At 40.4% G+C, this 27,999-nt stretch overlaps 1 protein-coding gene and 1 long non-coding RNA gene across 4 annotated transcripts; one reads left to right on the forward strand and one right to left on the reverse strand.

Moving 5' to 3' along the window:
- LOC121661359 lies at positions 1-7,754 on the reverse strand. Of its 3 annotated transcripts, none has more exons than XR_006014935.1 (4): positions 7,544-7,754; positions 5,934-6,503; positions 5,720-5,834; positions 1-4,821 (listed from the first exon to the last, which is right to left on the reverse strand). It is a non-coding gene; the product is annotated as an uncharacterized LOC121661359 (long non-coding RNA). The 3 variants fall into 3 exon arrangements; XR_006014936.1 differs by lacking the exon at positions 5,720-5,834 and having other exon boundaries at positions 1-313; positions 4,746-4,821; positions 7,544-7,752; XR_006014934.1 differs by lacking the exon at positions 5,720-5,834 and having other exon boundaries at positions 7,544-7,750.
- Positions 6,378-27,998, forward strand: RHOBTB3 (Rho related BTB domain containing 3). The gene is made up of 12 exons (XM_042021491.1): positions 6,378-6,463; positions 6,633-6,849; positions 11,291-11,483; positions 13,289-13,440; positions 14,234-14,345; positions 15,122-15,490; positions 17,762-17,874; positions 19,425-19,536; positions 22,243-22,416; positions 23,601-23,767; positions 24,957-25,053; positions 27,627-27,998. Coding segments are annotated over exons 1-12 (1,824 nt in total). The 5' UTR covers positions 6,378-6,461; the 3' UTR covers positions 27,743-27,998.
- The last annotated feature ends 1 nt before the right edge of the window (position 27,999 follows it).

Raw genomic sequence — 27,999 nt, forward strand, 5'->3', positions numbered from 1 at the left:
CCCATTTATAAAGACACCTTTATTTATGTCCTTTCATCACATGGTATTTCTCACACCGCATGCAGAGTTAGGATGCAGCAAACACTCTAAGCAGCCAAACACCTCTTGAGAGAGGTCTGACCTTCTGGAATAAGCAATATGAGAGTGCAGGATAATGCAAGAGGCTACAAGGCTAAAATTAAGTTAATTTCTGACAGCAGTAAGGACAACGTTTAAATCCATGAAAAACATTCAGTTGTCACACACCGTTCATCCTCTCTTGCTGCCTTGGTAATTGCTTCTGTATTTAGAGGTATGCAGACAGAAAAGGAGGCTGAAAAATAGAAAGTAGTGGTGAAATCATAACAGAAAGGAAAACAAAAAAGAAATCAGGAAAGTAAGTTAAAAAGAAAACAGATGATTGGAAGTCTCACTCTGAACGGCATATGTGGGTTTTAGTAAACTGAAGGGTTTTCTTAAGTATTTTTTTAAAATACAAAATGGCCATCCACTGGCAGATGATTAACATCAATATAATGAAAGTTAATTAACAATGTGCTATGTCTTTTGATTCTGGAAAAGTACAGTTGTATGAAAAGGGTTAGAAGGCAACTTCAAACAGGAAACTAACTCCTGATGAAGATTTACTTATGATTCATTGAGACCTTACAACTTCCATAAGTGAATAAGTGGTTTTGTTATGCAGAGAGTTTATGGCAGTTATTTGTATATCTAGGTATAATCTTTGTTCTTTAATTTTCTCTTCTTAAAATGAACATTAACTCATGTATTTTGCTGACATAATTAGATAATTTTCATTTACCATAGTTAATGAATGCTATCTTCACTCCTGTTGTATGTTTTTAGTAAGAAAGAAGTGGAAACATGACTTTAGTAAGAAAAACTATAAAGTCATACATTGCTGAAAAAAAAGTGTGGGCAGACAAAAGGCAGAGCTTCTGCAGGGGCACGTTAAGTAGTTTGAGGCACCTCTCCCTGTAAAATTCACGTGCTGGGTCACTCAGTCTTAAGTGCTTATCCAGGGGATCATAAGGTGGATTAAAACAGCTCAGAACTTTCAAAACATGCTGAGCGTATGCCATCCCTCCCCTGCCCCCAAATATCAGCAGCATCTCTGGCCAGGGTGGTACCGTTCTCAGTACCTAGTGGGAGAGCACACCCAGGCAGCAGGGGTTTGTTGAAGCGATTTGATCAGTATGTGTGGCCAGGCTGCCCCAGAAGAGACATTTCCTTGCTCTCTAGTGAGGATCACGTGCCGCTTCCCCATTCTTTGTGGTGCTTGCTCCACGCCCACCTCTCCCTGCTGCTCAGCCTCAGCAAGTCCACGCCAACAAGCCTTGGGAGGGGAACCAGGGCAGGCTGGGGTGGGGGTGATGCTCCTCTGCATGACATGCTGGTCCATGCCCACCTTGCGGCAACAGCTTCCCTTTCTAAAACAGCAGAAACAACTACTTTTTTTGGATCCTTTGACCTGCATTCTAATGCAATTAATAAACACTTGTTAAACTATGACGTGAGAATCACAGGATGCAACTCTGCATTTACAGTTGGGGGTTTTCACCATTGTGAGCGGGGTTTCTTCTTTCACATCATGTTGTGCTTTCAGCTCTTCACCTCTGGAGCAGGTTGGGGCATTTAGGTACCACACGGGTCCCCTCCTCATGGCACAGGACCTTGTTTCTTTCACCTCCAAAGGCAGAGAGCTTGCAGGGCTGTTCTTGTGTGGGACATCTGCAGCAGCAGACCGGGCTCTTGTTGTCCACATCTCGTCTTCACAGGGCTAGCAGCTTTCCATAGCTTACTAGTTGCTTGCACAGCTGTATTCTACCACAAACTGGATCTGGTTTTAAATTTAGAAGTGATATTTTTCTTTCTCCTTGATCTCCCATCAGATCATTTCCCACCCACTTCGTATTTTTGTTTCAATATTGCCCTGGTATTACTTGATCTGATACACTAAGACTAGAAAAAAAGAAGTAGTAAAAGTAGATGTTAATAAATAGACAGGATTAGACGAAACTGTGACAAGAAAAAAATAATAATTCTCTCTGGGATCTGTGTATCACTGGAGGGCCCCAATATATTCAAAAACTCTTTTAGCAGGGCCTGGGGAATGCCAGAGTAGTGGGAGCAGCTACCACTCCTGGTGAGAGGACACATCCTGTGACACAAAGTGAGATCCAGGGATGAACACAGTCTGTTGGGAAGCTGTTGGAGAGGCTCCAGTGAAGTCCAGCATCACTGGCTTCTGGAGGAAGGGTGGTAAGTATGCCAATAAAGAGGGTCGTGTGGGCATAATAATCCTCTTGCAATTTCAAAAAGCCTTTGAGAAGCTTTTTGCAAAGCTTATTAAACTTTGTAAAGAAAATAAGTTGCCACAAGATTGGATGAGAGGTTGGTTTTGGAGTTGAAAGCTGGTGTAAGAAGAGGAAGTGAGGGACAGGGCTTAGTGGTCACTCTCCAGGAAGGAGGAGATTTGTGCAGTCAGGGGATAATTCAGGTCAGAAGGGACCTCTGGAGGTCATCTAACCCAACCTCCTCTCCAAGTGTGTCTAAAGGGCTAAGGTTGTGCAAGGACTTCTTCAGTGAAACCTTGAATACCTCCAATGATAGACATTCCACAACTTGATACAAAAGCCTTCCAATCTGAGCAGTTTTTTCTTGATGCCTCCATCTGTGACCTCCAGAAAGAAGCCAAGAGTGAAACCTGTTGGGCTGGAGGGACATCGGACTCTGGCTGTGGGTGCCTGTGCCATCACTGAAATAGACTTGGATATGGAGGGTGGGGCTGAGCTTGGTGATGCTTAAGGTTCTTTTCTGTCCCAAACCATTCTGTGATTTATATGTGGAAATTGAAAAAAATTGCTTCCAAGTTTGGGAAACACTACACGATTTTTCTGGCATGGTTATGCTGAAAAATACTACTGGTCCTGAACACTGTCCCTCCATTCATTTCCCACACACAGCTTTTGTTGGTGGGGGTGTGGCAGATGACTGCAACAATAGAAAACCTCCTTTTTGTTTGCTGGTGCTTTGTCTGAACAGGGGGTCTTGGCTGGCAGCCGTGTCTAGTCTGGACAGGAACCAATAAAGCCAAGCCTATCACAGGCTATTTTTTGCAGTATTAGGAGGAAACAGCTTTATACAGCAAAGTTTATTACTGTTATTTGGAATCATCTTCTATCTTTGAAAAAAACCACCTGGAAATTTACCTCTCCTAGAAAAAAGAACTCATTCAAAAGGTCTTGTCTTTCACCTGAAGCTGATCACACCAGCAGCAGCAGCAGCAGCTTTTTGCAACGTGCAAATTCAGCTAATGAGCAGGTTTGGCAGTGACTTTGACATCAGGTGCATTAAATCTCCTCACTGTCCTGAAAATACAGGCTGGATAGTTCTGCTTGGACCAGTACAAGTAAGGCTACAGCTTCCACAAGGGAAAAATCCTCCTCCTTGACTTGCCTGCACTTATCTCCTTGCACTGGAAAATATCATTCCCCTTTGTCATTAGCGACTGTGTATTTGTTCTCAGAGCTTTATCTGAGGTGCTCACCGGAAAGCTACAACGGAAGTGGTTTGAAACAAAACAAGAATGTTCCAGCGCAAACTACACACGACCGAATATGCAATTGTTTCCTGGACCCTATCAAAGACTCCCTTTTCTGCAGTTAGTGTTTGTTTGTCAGCAGCAATGGCAAATGCCTGCTGGCTGAGGAGTTTGCTGATCACAGGGTATTCAACTTCCCGACTGCCAAACAGAGAACAGTCAAGCAATCCTCTGCAATCCTCTCAGTTAAACAATCTTCTACGGCTTTCCCTTGCAGTGCCCATGTAATTGGCAGAACGCATCTAGGGTAGGGGTGCCAAGCAACTTCCCTATTTGTGGTATTTATTATCCTGCCAAAGTGAACTAATTTCCTTCCCTGTTTTGTTTGTTTGTTTATTTGAAGTGTATTGCACAATCCCTGAGCAATGCAAGCAAAAACTGGGTTATGGACTTACTTTGACAGGAGTACAGATAGCATTCTCATCCAATTTTAATGCTTGCTTTAGATATTGTTCTCAGTCTTCTAATTGCTGGGAAACACTAAGACAAGTTCAGTGTATTTCAGTCTGTAAACTTTAAGTGCTGTTCATCAGCTGAGATGAATCTCACATCCACCATCTGCCTACTTTGCCAGAGCTGATACTTTTGTCAGCCCCAAGTTTCCCAGGTGGTTGAAGGAACTAGTGAGAGGAAGACAGGTGTTTTGTGACCCTCCTTCTTGGTTGGTACCCCTGCCTTTGGCACCCCCGGGCAGGACTTGGTCCACAGAAATGAATGAGTTTTGTTAATTGGAGTGTGGGTTAATTGGGTCACTCCTCATTTGTACTGCCTTACTCACCAGTCTGGTTTTTCTTGTTACAACTATCTATATATGTGTCCACATCTGCATGTATATGTGTGTTGTATTTATAATATGCATGCATACATGTTTTTAAACATATGCGCTTATAAGTCTGTGTATGCACATTTGTGTATGTATATGCATGCGCACGTTTATTCATGTATTTAGTTATTTATGCATTTAGCTCTACCAGGTCAGGCTCATTAGTGGTGTGAAGAATTTTTCTCCAAAAGGTTTCCTCATTTTCAATGGGTAGATCGCTGCAAGTGCAAATGTAAGAATTCCAGGGGAGGTTCAGTGACCTTTAAAAAGTACACAAATAGTCATGGTTGCAAAATTTTGAGTCCTCTGTTGACTCACAACATCATATACCCAGTGTTTGGGCACCGCTGAGGCTTTGGAGGTGTAGGGCGATACATCACAGTTGGAGGATCACCTGGGGAAAAAAACAGTGGTTTCCTGTGATAGTTTTTTAAACTTACCTAAGAAACACGTATTCTAACTTCTTTTTTGCAGGAGGAAACAAAACCACAACCTCCACTTGTCCTTTGTCTTATAGTTTTCTAGAGCAAAGATAGACTGAAAAGCAGAAGATCGAATGGGATAAAATGTGTGGAAAACAGGTTGGTAAATTATCTGTTGTTTTGTTCTTTTTTTTTTCAGTAGTAGAGTTTATAATAAAAATAATAAAAATAATTCATTAGCATTCATTAGCAGATATTAATACTTACATTTTATTAAAATGGTCTTGCCATTCAGTACTATATTGGTACAAAACTTTGGCAGTGACATCAAATGGCATCTCCTACATTTGCAAATAGTGGAATAGTGCTTTTCTCAAACTATGGATTGTTGCAAGCAAAGCTCTATTCACTATTCTGTTGATAATCGTATCAACTCCTGTTTTGAATGAGTTCTTGCCCATGGGATTAACAGTAGCATGTGTTCACATAACAGAGTATTGTTTATCACCTAGAATGACTAAAATATTTTTACTTTTTTTTTTTTTTAATTTTAGAGTATGCAGTGGTATCTGACAGCAAACATGGTATTTTTAGAATGGATTTGGTATATTTCCTGTGTGACCTCTGTAGGTGACCCTGCGTTGGGGGTTGGGCTAGGTGATCTTCAGAGGTCCCTTGCAGCCCAAACCATTCTGTGATTCTGTGATTTGTGTTTGTTTTAATACAATTTGAGATCATCCTGTTGGAAAATAGTGCTTTAAATGTCACATGAACACTAAAAAATCTGCATGGCATTTAAGAAATTATCAGCCTAATATTAAAAAGATATATATTATTTAAATTTTAAAAAATTAAAAGAGGTTTAAATACTTTAAGAGACGATCTTCACACTGCTCTTTCCTTTGGCTGTGACAGTCCCAGGTCTCTTCCCTGGTGCAGGCAAGTGGCGGCACCGTCCTCTGGTGTGGGGATGCTGGTCCTGTTCCTGCGGGGCGGCGGCAGAAGCAGGAGCAGAAGCGGGGTGGGACACGGCTCTGCCCCAGAGCCTTTCCCTGCCCCAGAGCCTTTCCCTGCCCCTGCTCACCTGGCTGCACCTGCTCTCGGGACGTCATCTCGCTCTGCCCATCGCGTCCGCGGTGCTCGCTGACGTCAGGATGTGATGGCCGTGACCGCCCGGCCGGACCCTGCTGCGCCTTCACCGACAGCGGCGGAGCAGCGCGGCCACCACAGCCTGGGCTGCTGCCGCCGCTGCCCCTCCTGCTGCTGCTGCTCCTCCTGCTGCTGCTGCTCATCCCGCTGCTGCTCATCCCGCCGCTGCTGCAGACCCTGATCCTGCTGCTGCTGCTGCCGCCGCTGCTGTTACTGCGACTGCTGCTGATCCTGCTGCAGCTCCGGCGTGCGGCTGCAGTGCATCGCCCGGAGCAGCCAGCACCAAGTTATCCAGCCCGGCCAAAGCAGAGGGAATGCGGCAAGAGCTCCAGAGGTCACCGCAGCGAGGCTGAGCGTGGACACCAAGGAATACGAAGCCAAGCCCGCTGGGGATTTGCAATGCAAGCAGCCTTTCCAGGTTTCTTTTCTGCTTTGCTCCCACCCTGCTGCTGGATTTGAGATCATGTATGTGGTTTTGCTGTTGATTACAGGAGGGTGTTAAAATCTAGGGAGGGAAGAGGATTCGGAAGGATTAATGTGTTAGTTTTGATTTAAGGGGATTTTATTTTCTTTCCCCTTATCCCTGCCCTTCATCTTTGTTAACACAACTTTGTCTTTATTATTTTTATTTTAGGTCGGTTAATATTGTAGCTTTTGGGAATGAAAGAGATGGTTTTTCTGAGGACAATCAGCAGCCCAGCCTGATCTGGAGCTATCTCAGGAGAAGTGCTCTCATTTCCCAGATCGACAGCAGCCTGTCTGCCAGTCACGTTGGAAACCCAGTTTTTACCGAGTATCAAGCCTGCGTGTTTGGAAATGTCAGACTGGTGGTACACGACTGTCCTGTCTGGGTAAGAGATCCATCTCAGTCTTTGTAACTGCAATTAGCAGTGTGAACTTATTTTAGTAAAATGAAAACATATCCTAATTTTATATGGTTTTCACTGTTGAGGAATTTTATTAATAGCTTCATTATTGCAAATAGTAAGAAAAACTTATAAAATGTAACCAGGCAAATGCTGCGAAATCTCAAAGGTGCTACAAAAAGTTTCCCACAAACAAGCCCCTGTTGGCCTCCTCTGTGGGAAGGTGGTTTTTTCAACTGTGCTGCTTAGTGGGAATTTTGTTGAAGATAATCCAGAGGTAAACAAGAATGCCTTCTTAGTGACACTGCATTATAAGCTTTCTCTTCAAATATTTATCAACAATAAAATGAAACTTAATTTTCTGTAAAAAACAGGCAGTAAGTTTTCCAGCTTTGAAAAATGACAGATGAAAAGATTTGATAGCTTGCAAAATACAATGTAGGGAGTAATTTTACTTCTCTTACAAAGAATAATCACATCTTAACATTATTACCTTTATCCGATAGTAAAAAAAAGATTTTGGCACTGTTGCAAGTTGTCAGCACCTTTGTTAGTAAGTGAGAAAACTTAGTTATGAGTGTGAGCAGATCAATGATTATGTAAGAAATGATACTGATAATCTAAATTAAAACATATTTAATGACTACTTAGTAGCCTTAAAAAACCCCCATCAGCTTACCAGCTTTTAGAAATTAAAACAATAATCAGTTTCAGGTCCATAATTCTATCCTTTTGGGTGATTTTTGTGCTCCTGTAAGGGAAACCTTTTGGAGAATCTGCAGGAATTGTAACAGCTCCGTGAAATACACAATCAGAAGCTGGCAATCTTGAAACTAAACAATCCAGTTTAGCTGTCCTTCTGTTTTTTATTTCTTTTTGCCAGCTGTGCTTACAGAGACCAGTTCAGATGGACTGGAGGATCCTGTTTCTAATCTGTGAAGCTGCATGTGACCTGCATGTGCAGTTTGCTGGAGTCACTGGAGCGTAGTAAAGAGTAAAATCTCCTGAATATAAATGAAGTCTGTAGGACTTCAAAAGGCTGTTTCAGAGGAATGGAGGATTGTAAAGGAGGTGGGAAGGCAAGTGGGGGTAGCTGGAGAAGGGGAAGGGAGGGGTAGATTGGAGACACAGTTGATGAGTTTTTACACTGCTTTAATTACATTTGCCCTTCTGCAAAATGAGATTGTTCAGTTCTGGAGACCTTATAATTTCTGCCCTTCAAAAGCTAGCTTGTTGTTGTCTGAGTCACTGCACATCTGAGCCCTCAGGTTTTTTCCCTGTGTAAGCTAGAGGAGGCAGAAGATGTATTACTGGGAATGTTGAGGACAAATTAGCATTTTTCTCTTCATAGAAGACATCTCAGATAGCAGGACTGGACTCTGGTGGTTATTTGCAAGCAGTGCCCTTGCTAGAGTAAGGCAGAACAGGACTATTTCCCATAGGTTGAGTGCTTGAGGCTTACCATGTAACAGTGGTTTATTCAGGGCTGCTCCCCTGCTAGCCTGGGGAAGCAGCACAGAACAATTCAAAATGTTGACAGATGTTGCCTCAAGTCGGATACTGCATGGCACAGGATCCCTGTTGGATGTTACCAAAACACAGAGGTGGTGGTGTGGTGGGTCTTGCAGTATTTCAGCCTCTACCATCTGAGCACAAAGGCGGATTTGTGTTTTACCTGGGATTTGTACCTCATCTAGATTAAATCCATATGATTAAGGCAAGTCAGTCCTAGACATGAACTTGGCACCTGAGTACACTGGTAGTTGGGAGTCTCAAAACTCAAGGGTGCCCCGCTGCTCTTTGTCCTTCACAGCCATCAGTCTGGAAAGGCAGTGTTGATGTGAGTTTACTGAATAGAGCTCCACGGTGAGTGGGGGGGACCCTTTTGTATGGCAGATTGTGGTGCAGTTTAAGTTTCCTTCAGTCCCAGTCTGCTGCTGCATCTGTCTGTCAGTCCAGGACATTGCTTGGCCTTTTGAGTCTGCAGGAGGGCCAACAGTTCAGGTGTCTTTAGAAAATTAAAAAGATAGATTCATGTTTGCCAACATGCAAAACAGCATGTTGAGAGCAGCTCTCCTTCCTGAGGCAGTTGCAGGGTGGAGGATGGAAATGTTGACTTTGGGGACCTTATAATCCACGCAGATATCACAGGGCTGTAGAGACAGTAGCGGAACACCACACTTTTCAAAATGTGGGAGCAAAATGTCAGGGTTTCCAAGGACAGGTTGCTATTTGTATGCCACTCTCTGGGTGTACCATTATGGCTTGCTGTGTCCGGCACTGCTCTGGCAGAGCTGTGTGCTCTATGCAGGGGACAGCTGGACAGTGCACCCACATCCTTGTAAATCATGTGGCTTCAAAGCATTTTCTCAAAAAACACAGACCTAGGATGAGAGGAGACATAATGAACTAGGTAAAAGACATGTGTGCTAACATCTCTGCTGAATATTGTGATTTTAATAGCTGATCAGCTCCTATGCATGCTCAAGCTGTTCTATTGTAGGTCATATTGAAAAAGAATGTCAGAGTTTTTCTAATTTTGGAGGGGCAAACCTCTGTATGGAGCTAGTAACTCACAAGGAGTACCTTCCAAGAGGAATTTTAAGATTTGCTTTGGGAAAGGCTGCTTTAATAAACACTCTGTATTAGATTTGACAGTCTTCATGACTGAGATGCCATTTTACTGACTTGCATGTTAATTGTGGTTTACTTATTGCAGAACAAAAGCTTCTATTACAGAGATCAGTGGGAATGCCTACTACAATTTATTTCCTGATTTATTTTTTTGTGAGGTCAAGACCTGAATTGGGAATTATGTGCACTAACAGTTCAGGTAAATATTTGCTGACTTTGACTTCCATCAAGGTCATGCTACTTCTTGTAGTTAAGAGCATTGCAGCAACCTCATTGTATTTCAAACAATGACCCTTTTGAAATGATCAAAAATAGTTAAGTTGACAATGCAAGCCACATCACTTGTTGATATTACTAATCTTTTATGTATTTGACTCCCATTTATAATGCTTTTATTTCTGTGACTTGCTTTTCAAAATTTGCATTGATCCCCCCCAACTCAAACTTTGAGTTGTGCCCTTTTGTTACTTCTTCTGTGCTCACTTATTCCTGTTTTTCACATCATCTTTATTTCATTACCGCTGATTTCCTTTTTCAAGATCCCAAGTTCTTCTAGTTTTGCCTCATGATATGCAGGGCTGTGTAGAATGACAGAATCACAGATTGATTTGGGTTGTAAGGAACCTTAGAGATCCCCTCATTCCAACCCCTCTCCCATGGGCAGGAACTACTTCCAGTAGACCAGATTGCTCAGAGCCTCATCCAGCTTGGCCTTGAACACTGCCAGGGATGGGGCACCCACAGCTTCTTGGGGCAAACTCTGCCAGGGCCTCACCATCCTCTAAGTAAAAAATGTCTTCCTTAAGTTCAACCTAAATCGACCCTCCTTTAAAACCATTTCTGCTTGTCCTATCACAATAGGCCCTGCCAAATAGTTTGTCCCCATCTTTCTCATAAGCCCCCTGAATATCTATAAATAGAAAAAAAAAAAATCTTGGTTCTGAGAGGTGATAGTATTTTGGGTTATCAGAATTGTTTTTTGGTTCTCTGGACCAGTTCCAGATTTCTCTCAAGAGTTTTCAATTCAGCATACATTCAAAGGTAGGGCTATCCCAGGTATTTATGAGCTATCTTCAGGTGAAGCAGAAGTTGTGGAATCACAGCTCCATGACGAATACACAAGTAATAAACGTATATTGCATGTGGATACAGCACAGTTGGAAATTGACAGGGTATCAAACAATTTTAGAGGTTAAATCCTCAGCATGAGCAATGAAAAATTGAACGTGAAATTGAAAAAAGAAGTTCAGGTATGTGATTGAAGTCCTTATCCTGAAGACATTAACACCTGGTAAAGCTATGTGGAAGCTCTTGTGAAGCAGATAAAAATCACACTGAATTATTGAGTTTGTATTTAACAGTTCACAGGTACATGGGATAGTTCTGTGTAACCTTTTCCCTAAAATGGTGTGATTAATAATGTTTTTGTATGAATAGCTGAAAACCTCTACCACTGAAGGTGCTTTTATTTCCTAAATGAAACAGTTTTAAAGTTAAGTATTTAAACCAGCAAAGTTTCTTCCTAAAAGAAATATACCCAGATAAACTATATTTTCAGTTCTTCTTGCAGAATTCCTGAAATCATGGAAAATATTTGTGATTTATTCTAACAAACAACTTGCTCTCCACACAAGGAAATTACAAAGCATGAATTCTGCTCATTGTTGCATGTCTTCAGATAAGATCTAATCAGCCAAAAACACTTACGTAAAGTTTTGCATTAAGAATATTGAATATTTAGTCTTTTTCTTTATAGACGGTAAATTCTTGATCAGTGTTTTTTTCTTATTAGGATATATTTGACAGTGACTGGTACACGTCCTGCAGGCTCATTGGAGGAGCTGATATTATTGTGATTAAATACTCTGTCAATGACAAGACTTCATTTCAAGAACTAAAGGACAGCTATGTCCCAATGGTAAAAAAAGCATTAAACCACTGCTCAGTTCCAGTAATAATTTCTGCTATTGGTGCAAGAAAAAATGGTATGTATCCAGCCTCCTGTAACGACAGATAAAATCTCATTTGGAATTTGGGTACAGTGTAATTTCAGTAGAAGTTGGTTGTTTTTCCAAGTTGTTAACAGAAACAATTAGTCTGTCAGGATGACAGTAATACACACATGTATTTTGGCTCTGTAGACTGATGTATTGGCTAGAACATTGTGCTTAATTAACCCCAGTGATGAAAGGCAACCTATCCTTCTTTGACCTCTGCGACGACTTTCTTGTGGAGCCATCACACATGGGGATTAAATCCAGTAATTTGGATTAAGCAACATATGTTTGGGTATAAAATATGTCTAGTGTACAAGATCAAAATTCTATCCAGCAGTCTGCAAACACTGGAGAATGGGTGGGAAAATCCTTGAAATTCTCTGGGATTTTTTTCCTAAAGTAATGAATGAAAAACACAAGCCCGGCTTGTCTTTTACTTTATGACACTTGACTAAAACAAGTGCTTCTGAGCATCCCTCCTTTTAATGAGTAAGGGATGCGAAGAGTGTAGATGTAAACATTTATTTTATAATGTACATAAAAATATTCATCCATATGAGTATATCCTCTGTGGATGGAATGCTCAGTTTTGCCAGGGTCAACTTATAAATCTTCTAGCTCAGTGACTGATAAAGGACAGTTAAAGATCTCCATAACAGTTAAATATTTATTTTCTTCCATTTAATAATTCACTGATCACAACCAAAAGCTTTTATGCTCTCATTTATACAGGAGTAATAAATCTCCCATTCTAAAGGCAAGATCTTGGTAAATTGTTTGTCTTCCCAACCCTTTTCTTACACTTAGTATTTAAGCACAGGATATCACCAAACTGAATGACTCCTCTAGTGGTTTTTTTTTTTTTCTTTTCCACTTAGTTTTTTCTGTCTTCCTCTTTAAATAATGTGGTCATGGGAGACATCAGGCTGGATCTCTGGGTTTGCCCTGGGACCTGTCAGAGCAAACTGCTGTGCACACACAGAACCCTTTTGTTTCTAGGAGGTATTTGTGAACACAGCAGTTTGCTCATACAGATTACTAAGATCTTAATCCTCTGTAGTGGTAAATGGCGCTGCCAAAACAAATGATCAGAAAAAAAAAGAAAAAGCTCTTTTAGTACATGTTATCCATAGGTCTAGGCAGAGGACATTAACATGGAGCATGCACAGCACATTTGAAAGCACATCCATGGCTGGCAGGTTCTTACTGTCATTGAGCAAAGCTGACCCAGTGTGGCTAAAAGACTTTTAACATTTAACTGGCATAATATTAAAAGTTCCTAATTTGTTTTTTAAAAAATGTATGTAAAATATGTGTAATTAAATCAGATCCTGCAGTATGTACATACCCATCAAAGGTTGGTCTGGAGTGGAAATTTTCCTTTTCCATTTCTGTGTGTGCTTCCTGCATGGACAGGCCACAATAATTCAACAGGTTTAAGGGTGTCATTCATGAATGATAACACCTGAAGGCTAGTACAAGACCTGGGCATGCAAATGTAATGAGCCAAAGCCAAACCTGGCTTCTGGAAGTCTGGCTGGGCTTTTCCACCTTAACAAAACCAGTAAAGTAATGCTAGTGTAATGTGTATTGAGGTTTGTAGAGTCACTAGTATTTTGAACTGATTAATAAGAAGTTGGGGTTTTTTTCTGTAATTACAGATTTCTTACTATAAAATTACTGTTTTCATTTCCCTCTTTGTTCTCTTCTAAAATAACTTTACAGTTATTTAGGAATCAAAAAATTCTGCATTATTTGGCCAAAATGGGGTTTTTTATTACTTTTTACCCCAGGAGTGTCTTGCACCTGTCCCCTGTGCACTTCAGACAGGAGAAGCTGTGTCATGACCTCTGAGGGAGTTCAGCTTGCAAAGGAACTTGGAGCCACTTACCTTGAACTGCACACTCTTAATGACTTCTACATCCAGAAATACTTTGGAGGAGTGGTGAGTGAGAATCTGCTGGTTTGGAAGCAGGTAGAACACAGAGGAAGTGCATGATTGATGTGAGGGCTTTAGAGAACCAGGGGAGGCATACCGTGGGCCCTTCCACTGAGTGCAAGTTCCCACTGATGCAAGATTCAAGTTAGAAAGAAGTTCTTCACTGTGAGGGTGGTCAGACACAGGAACAGAATGGTCAGGGAAGCTGTGAGTGCCCCATCCTTGAAAGTGTTCTTGGCTGGGTTGGACAGGGCTTGGAGCAACCTGGTCTAGTGGAAGGTGTCTCTGCCCAGGGCAGGGGGATTGGAACTCGATTGTCTTCAAGGTACTTTCCAAGCCATTCTAGGATTCTATGATCCTGTGATGCTATCTGAATTAGCAGTACCTAAGTTGCTCTGGTTTTAACTAGGAAGGTTTAGGAAAGCCATACAACACACTGCAGTTTTCCACTTGTATTTCTGTCCTTTTATCTTAACACCCAACTGAACGAGGCCACTTCACAAGATACAGTCAGCATCTAAAGAGGTTGTTAAATTGAATATCTTTGTGTCTGTCATTTCTAGGAAGATGAAATACCCAAAAATTAGCTACAATCATTTGAATAAATCATGTTTTAAATGGTACTAATTCCATCTAAATATGGTAGCTTCTGCTAAGGAGTGTTGGGACTCTCCTGGATGATTCATAATAGTGTCAGTAGCTTTAGCGCTGAATACAGAACCTGTTATACTCCTTAATTTGACATCTAGGTTGTTATTAAACAACAAGGGTTTTTAAAAAAATGTATTTCTTGTCTTAGTTGGAATATTTTATGATCCAAAGTTTGAATCAGAAGTCATCTGAAAAAATGAAGAAAAGGAAAAAGACACAGAAGTGCCACCAAGTCCAACCACCTCTGCTTGAACAGCCAGGTGCTCACTCATGTCTGGTCTCTATTATCATTCCTTATGTGTGTCACTTTCTATGCACAATTAATATTTTTTATTGCAGTTTTTACTAACAATTGTTCCTGTGAGCTGTGCTATCTATTGTCAGTTATTCTGAGTATGTTGCATCATCTTTTAGTGATGGTTTAATTAACTTGAGGAGAATTGCATGGCAATATGTAACATTGCAATGGATTTCTAGTTAATTTTAGATATAACTAATAGCGGTTTTCTGGTGGACTTAATGAATAGCGAAAACATGAATTAATAAAATCCTTACATAAAAGGCTTGTGGACTGATTACAAAAGAAAGCTGTTAGTGCATGAATTACTATTCTACAGCATCAGCAAGGGAGAGAAGTATGCACTTTTATGTGATTTCTGACCATATGATGCATTTATTCTGTGAAATAATTACTGACAAGTAGTTATCTCTAAATTTGTAATTGTCTCTTCTTGTATGTTCTAGAAATTTGCTCAGACCTCTTAGATTTGGGATACACAGTCAACATTTCTTTATAGTGTAACTGTCTATAGAAGGTTCATGGAAGGACAGGCACTTACTGTGAAATTAAGTATTTCTTAACTTATTTACTGTACCAAGTATTTCCATTTTTAGAGTATTTTACTGAAGATAGTCGAACTGCATATAAGAAATTTTCTCATTGAATACCTCTTTTAAAAATTGCCCTTTGTTTGATAAGGTCAGTTGTCCTATGATTAACACTTGCCTAAGTTTTACAGCCTGACTTCTTTTGCAGAAAAAATGCCGATCCTGAAGGGTGAAGCCTCGCACTACAACGCAGACCTGCACAACCTGCTCTGCTGCTGCCAGTGCGCAGATGTGGCCTTCTACCCCGAGGACCTCAGCAGGGCAGTGGAGGCTCACAAGATCATCCTCTGCTCCGTCAGCCAGCTCTTCATGCTGCTGTTTGGGGTGAAGAGCCCATCTGACGCCCACGATGCCTCCATCATGCAGCTGGCACAGAGTCTCTTTGCGGTGGAGGCAGGGGATCCCTTCCCCTCATCCCCCCGTGGTGTCCCACCCTGTGTCCCACCAGTCAGGGTGGTGGTGAAGGATTCTGTCTTCTGCTCTTGTCTCCCAGACATCCTCCACTTCATTTATTCAGGTACCTACTGGGAACAGGTCTGGCTACCCATTTCCTATCCTCTCATGAAGGAGTATGTGCATTACCCTAAGGAACATGGGTTTGCTGTCGCGAGATGATGTTTCACCATGTTGCCACACGTATTTTATCCTTTGTGACTATTATGGACAATGGAAAAAAACCATCACCTAGATTTAACAAAGATTAAATTAGTTGTCATTCCGGACTTAATGGGCCTAAATTAAATTAGTCCATAAGCTAACATCAATAACATTCAAAATTTTGCCAAAAAAAATTTGGAGTTCGAGTCATTTTCAGATCCTAGGCTCTTAAAATGTTGTAGGTTCTAAACACAAGAGCAAGAGTGCAGAGTTACTTAAGAAAACCCAAGTAATTTTTCTTCTGGGTATGGTGCTGCTGAAGAGAAAACAGTGGTAAATGGTGGGAGTCTGGGGACTTCCAACATGTTGCATGAGTTTTGTTACCAGTTTGTACAGACTGTGACCTCACCTACGTAATGCCAGCTATTAAAATGGCACTGATATTTTTTTCACTTTTCAGATGTTGCTTAGAAACCCTCAGCTGAAAAAGTTGGGGTTTTTTACTGGAAGTAGAAATACCTGTTTGTTCTTTAAAATTATTTTTCAACCTGTCAGAGAATCTTTCAGCTTTCAGTTGGAGTCTGCTCATCAAAGGCATCCCTTTCAATTCTTTCCAAAACAGTGACAAACATTAAGAACAGATGCAGAAGTTTTTCACGGTGAATGGATTTTTTTTGGTCTCATTTATTGGAGACAAGGATAGGGGATTAAAACTGGAATTTCAGCAGGTGATGGATAAATACAGTATTTTTAATTAATAGAATAATTTGGGTTGGAAAAGACCTTGGGATTATCAAGTCCAATCACTAATCCATCACTTCCAAGCCCATCACTTAAACCATGTCCCCAGGTGTCACATCTTTGAAGTGACTTCAGGGATGGTCACCCCACCACTTCCTTTGGCACTTTGTTCCAGTGCTTGGCAACCCTTTAGGTGAAGACGTTTTCCTGATATTGAATCTAAACCTCCTCTGGTGCAACTTGAGGCTGTTTCCTCTTGTTCTGTCACTTATTACCTGGGAGAAGAGACTGACCCCAACCACAACCTCCTTCCAGGCAGTTGAAGAGAGTGACATGGTCACCCCTGAGCTTCCTTTCTTCGAGTCTAAACATCCTTGTAAACATCTTCATCTGTTACCATCTACAACTTGTGTCTGCTGCCTTGTATGCACTAATTTCGCTTTTTCACTTTCCTTTATGTCAACCAAGGAGCTGTGAAACTGTGCAGTTGCAGGCAGAGCTCTGCTTTAGGTCACAGGTCCCAGCATGAGGGGCATTGCCAAAAGTCCTTGTGCCTTTTGGTGCCTCTGAGAGGTGATCATGTCTTTTGAAGGCATGTGAGGTATGGGCTGAGAAAAGAACAAATAATGAGTTTTCAGGTTTCCAGGACTGTGACATGATGCCCATGAAGTTATAAACCAGTGTGGTATAGCTGGGAGCTGACTGAGCTGAGGATGCTGTGTGCTGTAGGTGCTGATTTAGCCTCTCGACAGCAGAGCATCTTCAGGGCTGTGCTAAGTTGGTCTTGGCACTGAGCTTTATCTATTTCTGTGTTCTTGTCCTGGGTTAGAACTGAAAGTTATCACAAAGCCCCATGGTGCTTTTGAGAGTTACTCCAGTAAAATGCATGAAGATAAACTATCTTTGTTTTAACTCTCTTCATTTTCCCAAGAAAGTTATTGAGACACCTCAGTGAGTATCATGGCTTTGACTGTGAAAACAAGAATAACAGAAATTCTACTGCAAACTTTGTGCTGGTTTTAGCTATGAGGACTCAGAATGTAACTGCGCATGAAGTTTTTGTGGTTCAGTCACCCAGAGAACAATGCAGCCAGCAGCAGGGGCAGAAACTAAAGAACTTCCACAAATATTGAAACACTGAGGATTACTTTTTTCTGAATCTCTATCTGCAATATGTAGTGACTGAACTGGGAGGAATTCAGAAACTGAGTTTGAAAGCAAGGGAGATGCTCTAGTCTGTTGGTACATGGTTGCACTATAAAAAGTACCATGGAAGTTTTAATGTGCAAAACTGCATCTTTCCCCTGCTAAAAGCAAGGATCTGGCTGATTTATGTACAAAAATCTACCATTTCTGCAGGATGTGTTTGGCATTGATATCACCTTTTCTCTGCCTGCTGAGGCCCATGCTTTGTTGATGTATAATCCATTTCTCCCTGCTCCTGTGACAGGTGCTTTTCAGTGGGAACGATTAGAAGAGGACATAAAAAAGAAATTGAAGGATCCAGAAAAAACAGACCATGTGCTTGAGAAAGTTAAATGTATCCTGAAAACTCCAGGGAAGGTACATCTGACTCCCTTGGGGTCACCGTTAGTTACTTAAGCTCTCAAGAAATTGTTTTGTAGGCAACGGTCTCTTGTCAGTCTTTGTTTTAAAGTCATTTTGGCTTACACAGCTTGTGCTTTTCATGTTTTCAGTGGCTTGTTTGAAGAAACGTACACAGTTATCCTGATGTAACATGCAGAATTAACATAATTGGTAAAAATCACACAAGTACGTATTCTAAAAGGATTAGTTGTATTCACAGCTTTCTGGCAATATGATTATGGGTTGCTAATTCCCATGTAATAGAGGCTGCCTAGGGAAGATTTGCTCCTGAACATATGCCAAAAGTTGGGATTCTGCAGTAGATCCAGAGGGGTAGTTTCTCACATAAATGTTGTGATATGGAAAGCCGTCTATAACTCAGTATAGTTCATTCAGTAGAAGACCTCACAGAAAAATGTAACATATCATATTATTAAGTTAATAAAAAGTTACAATGTAGAATTAGTTTTAATATATAATTAGTTTTTATAGACATTTGCTTGTGGAGCTTATACTTTCCCTAATATTATAGAACTTGCTCTAATGATTTCTGTCTGTTTAGATGGGAAAACCTCTCAGAATCTCTTGGAATAACACAATATAAGGATCAAAAAGTTACTGAGCTGTTTTCAGCTTCTGACTGCTCTGTCTTAGGCTTACCAGCCCTTAGTGCCCACAGCTAAAACATTTATAGGTTTGGACTTGGAGAGTCTGGAGACTTTTGAGATACTGAGCCTGCACTGTTGTCTTTTTTTTTTTTTTTTTTAATGCCTTCAGGGTACTCTTATTTCGTTTTTCTTTGGAGGCCAAAAAAAGGAATTGTGATTTTTCTTAGTAAAACTAAAAATTTATAAATTTAAGATTTTAATCATAAATTCATCTAAATTTCAGTTGTCACAATCTAGCAATATGATTTTAATGTTGTTCCTTTTGGCAGCTTTGGATTACATTTTTAAAGTAAGAAAACCAAAACAGAAAACTAGCTGGGAGTATAGGGCTTTGGAGCATCTTGACACCACCAGGTTACTGTAAGAGGAGTCTGTGCTCCAGCCTGTGAGCTCCCCCTGCCTCTGTGGAGGAAATTCCAGGGCAATATAAAGAAACACAGAACTCTCACCTGCCTTGCGTCTGTAGAGAGCATCGTCCTGGGGGGCGGATGTGCGTCCCCTGCTACCACCAGAGACCTCAAAACTCGTTTTGCTGCAGTGTTGGGTCTCAGCAGGGAATGTATGAAGAAGTGTGGACTCCAGAAAACTCCAATGAAGCCCAACCTGTCTGGTCGGGCTGGATGGGGGAGTTTAGTCAAAGGCCAAAAAAGGCAAGAGCTGAGGTGTGACTGTGGGGAAAAAAGAGACCCCTCAGAGCTGCTGCACTGTAGGGAATAGGAAATTAAAAGATAAAAGGTGATTGCAGAGGAATGCACATGTGAGAGGCTGTTGTTTATTTTCCCATATAAATGATGTTCCATAATATTTAGTTCTGTGGGCTGCCACACGACAGCTCTTTATTACCAATTTATTTTTCAGCTAAACACTGTAAAGGAGTGCAGGTCACACGAGATAAAACGGCTCTATAATACATCTCTCAGGCTGTTCTTTAACACACCTGTCCTGGCTGATGTCATCTTCAAAATACAAGGTAAGATGCCTCTGCTCCCTTTGCCTCCAGCCTTTGTCCTTTTTCCCCTCTTCAGGAGTGTGGGGCATAGAGGTGATCATGTTCTATGGAATCAAAGCTAAAGAAATGTGAATGCTTTGCTGTCACTCTGGAAAGCAGGGAAAGCTTTCCCTGTGGATGCTCTGTAGCACTGTCCACTTCCAGCATGGTTTGCCTGGGCTGAGCCTATAGGAATTCCCTCTGCCTGTCATGGTAGACTGTGCCATCCTGGTTGACATAATCTTTTATTCTATTTTATTCTGTTTTGGTTTACTCCATTTTGTTTTGCATTCTTTCATTTTGTTTTACTTTGTTTTACTTTGTTTTACTTTGTTTTACTTTGTTTTATTTTATTTTATTTTATTTTATTTTATTTTATTTTATTTTATTTTTTAATCTCTCTCCAGTTCCCAGCTGCACAAGCACTAGAACATATTCAAGGGCTCTGCCCAGCATCACACCTTGGAGAGGCATGGGCTCCACCTCTGTGCTTGTCACCCTCAGTGAAAAGATCAGAGATGGTGGTTATTGACTCCTGCCCAACATCCCTCTCTCCGTCTCAGGCTGGTGCTGGCTGTGGAAGCACCCTTCTTGTTCCCCCAGAAGCTGACAGGGACTGGATTCACTGTCCTTGCTACCAGGGTTTGGTGACCTGCAGATCTGATGCCACTGACATTCAGCACATTTTACTGCCTGATGTGCTGCAGTGTCAGGATTGAAATTTTTGTCTGGAAATTAAATGTGCTCATCCTTACGATAAAATATGCAGTGGGAGAAACATGTTGCATGCTTTTGTAAGAATAAGAATGAGATGGTTTTTAAAAGTTAACACTATTCTCTGTCCATCCTCACCCTTCATGTAGAAATGGCCTGCTAGAATTAGACAGTTGCTTAATTATTTTCAGATGTAAATCTCAGGGCCAAATATGAAGCATTAACTCCTCAAGCATAAGCACACAAGGGCAAGCAGACTCCTTCTAGATGGTCTCTTTAATACATGGAAAAAAATTCCACAAAAATATCTTTGAAAAGGAGAGGGAAATACTGATGTTGAGCTCAATGACGTGAACAATTCACCTCAGTATCCCACTCCTTCAAAAGGCTTTGTGGGAAGTTGATGAAACCAGAACAACACTATATATTTCACAGAAAAAAAACCCAAATCCCTGAATGGGTTGACAAGAATTTTAAAAAAGCATGCTCATCCATTAATAAAATATGAATTGTTTTTCTTAATGCTTGATACATCTTCCAAATGTTTTTCTCTAATTCATCAATCACAAAAAATGTATTAAATAACTACTAAGAGAAATTGAAGGCCTTAGTCTTAACTAGACAAACAAATTTGTACATTTTTGAGAAATTCCTTGGATACTTAGCATTGCTTTGAGCTTTCTAGCTTACAGAAGTAGGGGAGTCAGGAAAAGTGGGAGCCCATTATATCTGTGTAAAGACACAGAACGTGACTGAGCTTCTTAATTAGTAGATGAATGTCCATTCACAAGCACATACAGAACTGCATGTGTATTTTACATCAGAGCAGCATCATGTTACTACAGACAAACTACAGAAATTTGTAAATACTACATATTTACAATTACATAAAACTATTGACAAGTGTTCTTTCCATATAGACATACACACACATATATGTGTATATATATATATATATATTTTTTTTTTGTATGCAGCTTAGACATTTTGGAAGTAGAAGCACAGGGGAGTAGAAATAGAACAAAAGACAAAAATGCCAGAAGGCTTAAAAGAATTACTCAGGTGCCAGTGTTGTGGTTAAAGACATAATTAAAACAGCAACTTCTTTGTAAGTATATACAGTATATTTATCTTGCATGTCAGTTGATCTGTTTATTATAATTTTGATAAAAACATTTACATCCAACTCTAAATGCTCATTTTGGTTTTGGTTGCTGTCCTGACTGGCACTTGCTTGACACTTCCTTGCACGTGGAAATGGACTGCTCAGTCCAGCTGGACTCTGCAGCCTGAAAGGCCTCTACCACCCTGGGCTGTTGGCCTCTCCAGGTCTTCCAAATGCTGTAGTAAAGCAAAGGACTCACTTGCAAATACTACAAAATTAATAAATTTATAGAAAAAATCATCAGTGGTTTTTTCATAAGACAACCATTCGGGAAGTTCACTTAGGCACAATATTTAATCCAGTTAAATTTATACCTACTTACTGGACTTAATGGAATTTCATCTGGAACAATTTGCCTTTCTCTGCTTTGTGTGGTTATTCTGGTACAAATATTAATTACCAGGAGGGTTGCTGGTGAACACAAATGACCCATCATAGAATCATTCAGGTTGGAAAAGACCCCTAAGATCATCAAGTTCCATCATTAACCATTTGCAAAAGAATTCATAGCACTAAATATTTATGCAATGGGCTGGAGGTTCAGTTAATGTGAACAGATGTATTGTATTGGTTTAGTCTATTTCATTTTGGTTTAATTAATTTTTGTTTGCTGTTTTTTGCTTTATTTTACTATTCATTATTCATCTTAATTAGCATGCAGTGAGTGTGCTGTTAGTTACTGTCAACTTTCAACACTTCAGTCATGTTCACTGGAGTGAAGACCTTCTAAGAAGACACGAGCTTTAAAATGAACAAGATCTGTGTTATATAACGTCACTGTATATTTATTTTAATCTTGCATCCTGAAGGTGCAACTGTACCAGCCCACAGGGCAGTTCTGGTGGCCCGCTGTGAGGTTATGGCAGCTATGTTTAATGGTAATTATCTAGAAGCAAATAGCGTTCTGGTTCCTGTGTACGGGGTTTCCAAAGACACTTTCCTCTCCTTCCTGGAGTACCTTTACACTGACTCCTGCTTCCCAGGTAAGAAAACTGTAAAATACAGTTCTTTATCTGTGACTCATTTTTCCAAAATACTCATTGACAGAGAGTATTGTAGCAGCATTTATTTAATTGAAAAGTGACAATATTTGAATATGCAGTGTCTCATATTTTTTCATATTGTGCAATAAAAAAAGAAATCCGCCCTATTCAAGTAAAATCAGCTAGAGGCAGAAGAAATACTGCTAATAAAATTATGTATTTGCTTTGTGCTTACATAATATGATGCAAAGAAGTTGCAATTTCATTTCTGATCCATTATAATATTTGGGATTTTATTTTTACACTACAGTAATGTTGTTTTCTAATCTTGATTCTGTGTTTGATTTAAAAGTTGTAATTTCTTTAACATGTATATAGCTAAGTTTAATATAAACAAGGTTAAATTGCAAGATTATCTTATTTTTACACATGGTTGTCTTACATGTATGTAAACCCAGAAAAAAAATGTCAACTGGAGTGTTTGGAAAGAAAAATTGAGCTAAAATATTCTTTGTGTCTCGACCTTTATCTTTTTTTATGGGAAGAAAATCTGCATACTACATGTAAAACATGATTTTAATGCGGCTAGTTTTTCCTTGATATAATGAATGATGTTGTGATATGGTTTTTTGCTTTTGTTTTCTTTTGAAATAATTATTTTACCTTATTCTTATATTTTCCATGTTTCTCCTTCCACTCCATCTAACATTTCCTTGCTTATCAATTTAAATAAGCAACCACCATGCTATATTTAAAAAAAAAAAAAAAAGGTTGCTCTTTTTTGTCTTTGGCCTTTTGGCTATATTTTATTGTATCATAAAAGTGCTTTTTTGAAAGAGAACTCAGAAAGATAAATCCTCTTATTAATAACCACTTACTCTAAATAGATCAACAACACTTGACTCATCATCTTCAAGTTCTGGGATATTGACAGTAATTCTTTACACCTACCTGCCAAAAAGTTCTAAACTCTTTTTTTTTTTCTTAATTTAATAACTTATCTGGAAAAATAAGGTGATACAGCAAGCATAAATTTATAATAATGAAAAATAAAACAAGGTCATCACAGGTGTCTGATTTTATGTTTGTTCTTAGGTATTTAAAAGATAACTTGGTGAAAAGTAGCTTTGATCATCTTATCAAAAAGGTAAAAAACGTGTAACTTATGTCTTCTTGATTTTTAGCCAGTATTCTCCAAGCGATGTCTCTGCTGATCTGTGCAGAGATGTACCAAGTAATGAGACTCCAGCATATTTGTGAACTTTACATCATCACGCAGCTTCAGAGCATGCCTAGCAGGGAACTGGCTTCCACAAGCCTCAGTATTGTTAGCTTGCTCAAAAAAGCTAAGGTATGTGTTATATATTTCAAATGAGAATATGTATGTTGACTTTAGTAAGTTGTTTGATTTTTAAGATTTTTAAGATGTTAACAGCAATTTGTGTTCCCAAGGAAATATGCTGGTATACAATCTGTTTATTAGGGATAACTGGTGATACCAGGCTGGCCAGAAGATGTCCTTCAGCCTTTAGTTGCAGAATGTGCAGTCACAGAAACACAGAATTGACTCTACCACTGTCCCCAGGGCAGCCTGCTCCAGAGCTTGACAACCCTTGCCATGAAGAAATTTTTCCTACTATTCAACCTAAACCTCCCTGGCACAACCTGGGACCATTTCCTCTTGTTCTGTCACTTGTTTTCTGGGAATAGAGCATGACCCCCATCTGTGCACAACCTCCTTTCAGGGAGTTGTAGAGAGTGATAAGGTCCCCCAGAGCCTCTGTTTTTACCAGGATAAAAAACCCCACCTCCTTCAGCTTCTGCCCATAAGATTTGGGCTCCAGACCCTCTAGTCATACCCTCATCTGTGTAATTTCCTTTATCATGGATACACTGCAGTAAGTCATCTTAACCATAGCTTATGCCAGAAAAGATGTGTTTTAGGCAAGTGAAGATGTACTCCTTCCTCTTTTAGTCAAAAAAGAAAATTATGCGGTATGCAGGTGACAAAGGAGATCTAACTGGACAGAATATTGAGAGAAATGCATAAAAAGTATGAAAAGAAAAGATTTGAGGCTGAAAAAAAAGAGATACAATATAGGCAGGGTTGGAAAACGAGGAAAATAAAAACTAGATTGCAGGCTATTGCCTTAATCAAACAGGATTTTCTGCAGAAAGAGGAGACCACAAAACCAACATCCACCTTCCTTCCCTCCATTTGTGTGAAGCTCTGCCTCTGTGCAGATGACTAAATTTCCAAGATTCATGATTGCTCAGGGGTTTTTCCTACCTCTAGGAGAGGGAATTTTGTGATTTGCTCTTTGGTGTTTATCTGTTTACATATTTGTAAATTCACACGCTTACGTATTACACCTGTTTCCATTAAATGACTTTTCCTTCATTATCTTCCACAATCAAAACTTTATTTAGTAAACTGCGGTATTGGCAGTGGAAACCTGAATATTTTGATACATGAGATGTGGTTGTGTTTTAGACATTATAGCATTACATAGTTTTTTGTGTTTCCTTTCTTTTCACAGTTTCACAATTCTGATTGCCTTTCAACTTGGCTTCTTCATTTTATTGCCACTAACTACCTCATCTTCAGTCAAAAGCCTGAATTTCAAGATCTTTCAGGTATTTTTCTGTTCATTTTGAAGAAACAAATATTTTTCTGTTTTGCTGAGATTAGAAGTGATGTTCTGGACAATATCAATTTTGCATGAGACAATGATTAGGGTTTCTTTAGGATATTCCAGCAGGATGTTTCACCACGCTACTGTGGGATCAGCACACAACATGATCCAGCCAGCACAGCACCACCATTTTTTTCGTTCCTACTCCGATGGCCAGGTTCCCACCCATGCCTGAATTTGCTGGAACACTTTGGCCATTGCATGTCAACCCCTTCATGTTATCTTGATAATTTAAATCAAAGGCAATGGGTCATTTTTGGTACTTCTTCATTAGTGCTGGGGTTTTCCTTGAAGAAAATAGCATTCTTATAGTACTCTCCAGCAGATCTCATAAAATGAAAAAACTGTGGTCCATTCAAGTAAACAAATCCAGCTTCTTCCAGGAAACTGACACTTATTTTTCCAAGCATTTGTATTTGCTTCCTGATATGTAACTAGAAAGTGTTGCTCATTGCCTATGTGATTTTTCTTTACCCTGATGAGGGGTGCATCTCTTTGACCCGGATACCTCTCTTTGACCCATGACACCTCATCACCTCGAGGTTCAGGACAGAAATACAGCAGCAGGCAGTCACTCTCCAAGGGCTTTCCAAGACCTGAGACCTTCACAGAATCACAGAATCAGCCGAGTTGGAAGAACACACAGGGATCACTGAGTGCAACTCCTGGCCCTGCACAGCACCATCCCCAAGAGTCACACCTGGAGAGTATTGTCCAAAAGCTCCATGAACTATCAGGCTGGTGCTGTGACCACTACCCTGGGGAGCCTGTTCCAGTGCCCAAACATACACTGGAAGGACTTTTTTCTGATCCATTCTAAACCTCCCCTGACATAACTTCAGGCCATTGCCTTTGGTCCTGTCACTGGTCACCACAGAAAAGAGATAAGTGTCTGCCCCTCTTCTTCCCCTCTGCCCTCTTCTTACCCTCACGAAGCAGGCCCCAATGAGGTCTCCCCTCAGTCTCCTCCAGGCTGAACAGACCAAGTGCCCTCTGCCACTCCTCACATGGCTTTACCTCAAGGCCCTCCTTTTGACACTCTCTGATAGTTTAACATAACTCTTATACTGTAGTGTCCCAAACTGCCCCAGCACTTGAGGTGGGGCCACCCCAGTGGAGAGCAGAGCAGGACAGTCGCCTCCCTGGCCTGGCTGGTGATGCCGGGCCTGATGTCCCCAGAACACGAATGTCCCTGTTGGCTGCCAAAGTACTGCTGACTCATACTCAACTTGCCACCAACCAGGACCCCCAGATCCCTTTCCAGGGCACTGCTCTCTGACATCTCATTCCTCAGTCTGTCCATATATCCAGGATCACTTCATCCCACATGCAGAGTCCAGGACTTTTTACCTGTTTGAACTTCCTATGGCTGGTGATCATCCAGTCTTCAAATTCATTGAGGCCTCCCTGCAGGGCCTCCCTGCCTTTGTGGGAGTCAGCAGCTCCTCCCAGATTTGTATCATTTGTAAACTTGCTCAGTGTCCCTTCCAGTCCTCCATCCAGGTCTTTTATGAAGATGTCAAAGAGCACAGGGCCAAGGATGGAGGCCTTTGGAACCCCACTAGTGACAGGTCACCAGTCTGATGTCACCACAGTTACTGTAACTCTTCGTGCACAAGCCGTGACCCAGTAGCTCACATAACATGTTTATCCAGCTGCAGGCTGGATATTTTGTCTAGAAGGATCCTGTGAGAGACAGTATCAAAATCTTTACTGAAATCCAAAAACATTACATCAACTGGCTTCCCTTGATCAGCTAGGTGGGTTACCCTGCCACAGAGGAAATCAGATTTGATTAGCAGGATACTCCACTGAAGAATGAAGCCCTGATTTGCGCCCAGTATGAGTGCAGTTTGCCTGCCCTCAGGCTCCCCAGGCTGTGGGCCTCTCTGCTGTGCCTTGGTCCAAGCCTCTCAACCAGGAACCATGGCTGCAGGCTGGCTCTGGAATATCTGGGGTTAAGGGGATGAAAACGCACCTTTCTGCAAAAGCAGAAGAGATTAATCTAAATAATATGGTTAAAAGACACTGTTATATAACTTTGCCAGTGATAAAAACCACATGCAATAGGAGATTAACATCTTGCTGAATTCTTAGTTGCAGTCCTCATCTTGCTTTTTGTACTGATCTTGAGACAAACTACTGGCACAGGAATTGACATACCCTGCTTTAGAGTGCTGCAGCATAGAAAAATCCTTGCATAGCACACCTGGCTATCCTCTAGGGATAAAGAATGTTCATCTTTAGGAATATCTCTCTGCTCTCCTTAATGAGTATTGTATTCACTAAAAAAGCCCAACTTGTTTATTACTAACTTAATAACAAGGAAATATTGTGTGATAGCTCTTACATCTGCTCCACAGCAGAGCTGAAGCAAAATGGGCAGCACTCATCTTTATCTTTTCAGTTTTATTTATAGCCTTAATGTTTTTTAATCTATTTTAAAAGACTTTTTACAGGCTGTGCATGTGTGCTCTATGTCTATACATTTAATTCCTTTATTTCTTTGTCTAGTGGAAGAGCGCAATTTTGTAGAGATGCACCGATGGCCTTCAAACTTGTACCTGAAGCAGCTTGCTGATTACAGGAACTATATCCACTCTCAGAAATGCTACTGCACAGTAATGTAATGAAGCTGAATACACACAAAGTGCATCTCAACTGTAAAATTTCAGATTGGGGATTATATAGAATATAAAAACCATGTCAAGTGTGAAACCTGATGCTGACCTCCTGTGGAACTTACAGACATTCTTTGTTTTGCTAACAAATCACTCTAATTTTTACCTTGAAGCATTGAGAATGTATGTTGAAGTTTTATTTTAAGCACAAGGACTTCATATCCATGGGGATTAAATGTAGTACAGGACAGTGCCATGACTGCCAT

This window comes from Corvus kubaryi, unplaced genomic scaffold (assembly GCF_017639235.1).
Source record: "Corvus kubaryi isolate FWS band 111438036 unplaced genomic scaffold, C.kubaryi_AGA036_p1.0 37148, whole genome shotgun sequence".
In the NCBI taxonomy this organism is placed as follows: Eukaryota; Metazoa; Chordata; class Aves; order Passeriformes; family Corvidae; genus Corvus; species Corvus kubaryi.